Source organism: Corylus avellana, chromosome ca1 (assembly GCF_901000735.1).
Source record: "Corylus avellana chromosome ca1, CavTom2PMs-1.0".
NCBI classification, from domain to species: Eukaryota; Viridiplantae; Streptophyta; class Magnoliopsida; order Fagales; family Betulaceae; genus Corylus; species Corylus avellana.
In genome coordinates this window covers 5,524,510-5,529,610 of record NC_081541.1, presented here as the reverse complement: position 1 = coordinate 5,529,610, position 5,101 = coordinate 5,524,510, and the positions used below count along the sequence as shown (strand labels likewise).

The 5,101-nt window shown below is 38.1% G+C and overlaps 1 protein-coding gene across 1 annotated transcript; it reads right to left on the bottom strand.

Moving 5' to 3' along the window:
- Nucleotides 1-76: 76 nt before the first annotated feature.
- LOC132169710 (alkaline/neutral invertase CINV1-like) lies at nt 77-2,286 on the bottom strand. The gene is made up of 3 exons (XM_059580719.1): nt 1,543-2,286; nt 185-616; nt 77-115 (listed from the first exon to the last, which is right to left on the bottom strand). Exons 1-3 carry the CDS (start codon nt 2,284-2,286, stop codon nt 77-79), a joined length of 1,215 nt encoding a protein of 404 aa, XP_059436702.1.
- Between the last annotated feature and the right edge of the window lie 2,815 nt (nt 2,287-5,101).

The following is a 5,101-nucleotide window of genomic DNA, read 5'->3' as shown; positions in this document are numbered from 1 at the left end:
AATAAGCAATTTCAAATTAAACCCTTAGAATATAATAGGAATTTAGAAATACGATCCAATCCAAACAAGCATTCCTCTAAGGTTTCCTAACGCCTGGAACTTTGCCAATCAATGTCTGCAAACATATTATCTATAAATACTGCTCTCAACACTACAGAAAACAATTAACAAACAAAAGACTTACCATCCTCCTGTCAATCATGCTACAGCCATCTGCACATAGAAGTGTTGGGAAAGTATCAAAGCCATCCGACAGGCAAAGATTGAGTATTAATTTCATCCCCCTCTGTACCTCAGGACGATCTGCTAGTGTATGATCACGCGTGCACTTGGTATATGATCTTAGAAGTATAATCCACCAGAAACCTGAATCAACTGGTGCAACTCTTCCAATTGCACTGCCACCAAAATCCGCGACCAAAATTTCCTTTTGACGGTGAGGGTCAAAGAGAACTTTGAAACTTGCAGGCATCACCCCTTCTCCAAGAGTGAAGTTGTCAATCCTCTTCTCCCAACCTTGGAGGTGGAGGGTCTTCAAAAGGAAATGTTTTACAATATCAGGTTCGTTTTTCATCAGGCAGGCTAAGCCACTAGGAACAAAATCTCTCACGAAAACCTGCAAGTCCAGGTGATAAATATCAAGTACTCAATAGTTCTTAAAAAAATCTGATTCATTTTCAACAGTCCATGAAGTTTTATCAGAACTGTGATTGAAAAAAACAAATCAAGCTAGTAATTAACATCTTTGACCCAGTGAAAATGAGGCATCAAAATGTTTGATCATAAATAATTTGTGTGCTCTTTTGAGCCCTTGTTCTCATGTAGATATGACATGATAATCTGTATACCCTTACGATATTCTCTCAGATATGTAGGGACGAGAGAACTGTGAGATGTCCAAGCAAAACTATACGAATTGCCAAAAACACTGGAACTTGAGAATCACAGACAATCAATCAAAATAAGCGCATAACAAACCAAGTCTTGTCCACAGATTTATTGGTGCAGTAATAGCTTTACGTCTAATGAACAATTTTAAAGGGCCCAAAAATCATCAGGGATTCAGAAATGCCTAATGGACAAATATTAGCAGAACAGTAAATGAACTCTAAGCAAACAAAATTGCATGACAATGCCAAAATTCCTAACACATTCGAATACACAGTATATCTTTTACACCACTCAATGAAAAGAAAGCACAGAAATGCCAAAATTCAAATGGCATATACAGATCAGAATAGACAAACAGCCTCTGAGATAATTCAAGAACAAGCAGATTCAATAGCTTTGAGATGATTCATGCAAACTTGTTATCATCAAGAAATCAATGGATTCGTCACACAACGACAAAAAGGCTCTTAAGAAAAATCACCATTTTAGTGGCGCCAAAAGCATAATTTCAAGAACATTACACCTAATTAGTATCACCAAGATAAGAAACAGAGGGAACTAGCTACTGCATTGCTCACATGTAACGTAAAACCAAGATAATCCTTCAAACTTTCAAGAAAATCCAAGAAAAGCACATTAATTATTTAATACCTGGTTGTAGTTCAAATCCTCAGCGCTTGGATCCATAGCCGCGAGCGTCCCCACGGGCTGTCCTTTGAAGTACACGTAGGACTTCTTGACCCTCTCCCACGCCTCTTCCATCATAGCAGAACCGTCTGGCGAAATGTCTATCGAATCCAAAATATCAAGCTTCATGGCAACACTCGGACACGGCCTCAACGTTGAGATCTTCGTCAAACTCAGATTCTCGGAAAATGCCACGTCCTCGTCGCTCAGTGTCACACGCTTCTTCCCCTTAGATTTTGACAACTCTACATTCTCTGAAGAATCCGATGATCTCGGTTTTAATTTCTCCGAATCAGAAATTAGAGATTTCTCATCGGATTTCGAAGTTTCTTTCTCCATCGAATCCAAAGATGGACTAATGACTATATATTCGGACAATTTGGGACCTTCTTTTTCCAGAGAATCTAACTCTTCCTCAGGCGATGTTGACTCCTTTTCAGTTGCCAAAAGAGATTTTGGTGGCTCAGCTTCAGAGATTGAACTGACCGAAAGTGTGAGCAACGATTCCGCGAGCTCATTCTCTCCATTCGGTGACTCTGATTCCGATTTTTCATTTTCCGACCAGGCATTCGAACTTCCCGGCAAATCTTCGAGATACGTAGGAGTTCCGGTGTCGGAGGTAACGCTCGCCTTTGCAGGCCCCGGAGACAGAGATGCCTGATCATCTTCCCTCGCAACGGCGAGAAGTTCTAGCAAAGTTGGAGTCATTCTAGAGAGAGAAAATGGTAGAGTACGAATTAGAGAGAGAAATGTACTATACAATATTCTAGAGAGAGAATAGAGAAAGATACCTTTATAGTTCGTCGGCGTCGAAGCAAAAGAGTGTGCCCGTACAGATTAGAGAGTGTGTGTCCGTACAGTGTACAGAGAGAAGAAATCGCAGCAAAAAGAGAGGGAAACAGAGTGGGAGGGAGAGAAGGCTATTTATAGGCGCGTGGTAGGTTGTGCCAGCTAAGATTTTCAGAGGATCGGAGGCATGGTGGGTTGTTGCAGTTTCAGTTTTGGCGGTTTGAGAAAGAGCTCAAGAAGTCTAAGCGTATACTGTGGTGAATTAGGCCTGTTTCTATAAATATTTACGAAGATGCCATAGGGGTTTTAAACCCGGTGTGGAATAAGTAACTGCTGGTGGGGGTTGGGCAGGATACTGAAATAGCTGAGTAGGGGTATTTTGGGGATGAGAGACTGGGTGACCGTTCGGAGGCGGGACTAGAGGTGTACAGAGGAACGGTAAAATTTGTGCGTAGATTAACCTCTATTTTTTTTTTACCACGTTTACTCCTTTGGAAATCTTATTGGTATCGCAGTAATTCTATGAGATGGTAAACTAATTTGGGGACGAGTTACGTATACCATTTGGATGGTTGTTTAATTATGCGTTAAGATGGGAAAAAATGATCAGTTATATAATTAACTAATTTTCTTAAAATCTAATAGGATTTTAATAAAGATAATTAAAATCCACCTAGGAGCTATAGACAGCTAATGTGTCAATTTAGTGATGATCATAATAATTCTAGCAATTATGAGATAAATTACAGTCTTTCCATGTCTTTTGTTCGGAGGGAGGGTAATGAGGTGGCACATATTTTATCTAGACTAGCAATACTATACGAGCTTTTATGGATCAAGGTTGGTTCATTAATGAGCCTCCGGAATGTATCTTCAATGTAATAACGATGGAGTGTTCTGCTTTGTCTGTTTTGAGTTAAATCAATGGGAATGGTTTTCCTAATTTTTTTTTTTTTTTTTTAAATACTAATACGAAATTTGGGGTTCAGCTTAGAACTGAAAAACTGATCATGAGGATGAAGTTGGTTTGAAGCTAGTCAAGTCACTAGATTTGTCACGTAATTAATGTCAAGGAGTCAAAAAGAAAATATGGGAAGTAATTAAAGATAAGAAGGGAATAAGATCTTCTCATGCCCCCTCCCAGCCTCCTCTTCTTACCAAAAAAAAAAAAACTTTATTACGATATGATGAACTCTTAAAAACCATTTTAATGCAGTCCGCCTCCCTCGAAAGTCAAATTTTTAGTTTTGTCCTAGTGAATAAGATTTTGATTTATGACTCGGCCACCCATTTAGCTAAAGAGAGTGGCTCGGTCACTCCCATTTTTTTTATTTTTTTTTTCCACTTTTAGGTGAGAGCATTTTTTAGAGTTTAGGTGATAAGAAGTCACGTGCGATCCATTTTGTCCAAAAAAAAAAACCAAAAAAAAAGGAAAAAAAAAAAAAAAACAGAAAAAGATAATGAATGGGTTAACTTGTCACAATTTGTTAGTTGGTAGGGATGATTGTCACTATTTACACTTTAAAAGTTAAAATGCAAAAGTGATGATATCTTGAGGGGTTAAATGTATTTACCTAATAGAAGCTATATGCATGGATGATTTTGTTCCTAGACAGGTAGACATATTGGTCTGTAGTTAACTCATAAAAACTAATCTAATAACATTTGATTCTTATATATATATATATATAATATTAATAAAAAAGTATGTACTGCACTCACATATTTTAGACATTCATTTCATTTTATTAGATTGATTTGTATAAATTAACTACAATCATTTTTTTTTTAAAAAAAATATTTTTATCTTTCATCTTTTGCATCAATGTCGGGATGTATTTGTTGCATTAATTTCAGACGAAGACCATATCAGGGTTTTTTTTTTTTTTTTTTTTTTGACATGTTCATGTATACAAGAGGGAGATTCGAACTAGTGACCACTGCTTCATAAAACATGGTTCTCAACCAATTGAGCTACTCATTAACGACACCATATCAGGTTTTACAAGGAAAGTCAAAATCATGAATTTGTCATTAGTATTACAAGAGATCGACAAATTAAAAGGTAATAAATTAACCGAGTCGAATCTGTTTTAATTGTTAATCAACAATAAGCCGACCTTGCGCTTCAATTCCTTTCTCCGAATCAGATAATAGAAATTTCTCATCGGTTTCGGAAACTTCCCCACAAGCATCGTTCGATCTGAATGCCGCCAAATTGCCACGCCTATAAAAGCACTGAACTTCCAGATCAATCTCGAAAACGATCAGATCAAAAGCCAGAGCCCTGGACACGACCATTACACTCTCATTTCTCTCCATTGTGATTGGTCCCGGCGCTAGAGGAAGATTCGTCTTCGTTGTCTCTGGAGGAAGATAATTAGTCTCCGTTGGGGATGGTGCCGGTTCTTGAGGCCGAGAGGCCTCTTCTTCCTCCGCATCGAGGCAAGGTGGATTCATTCTAGAGAGAGAGAAAGTTATCAGCTGCTAGCTAGAGTGTTTTTACACAGAAAAATCCGCAGAGAAGATCAGGGAGAGAAAGACAAATTATATATAGAGAGACACTGTGGGAGAGAAGGCTATTTATAGGCCTCGTGGATAGGGTTGCCAGGTGGGATGGTAGTTTAATTTGTATGCAGTTTCAGTTTTGGCAGTTAAGAACTTTGACTTTTGTAGTCTACAGTTTTGGTAGTTGGTTGGAGAGGAAATTGATCAAGAAGTCTTAGCGTGCAAC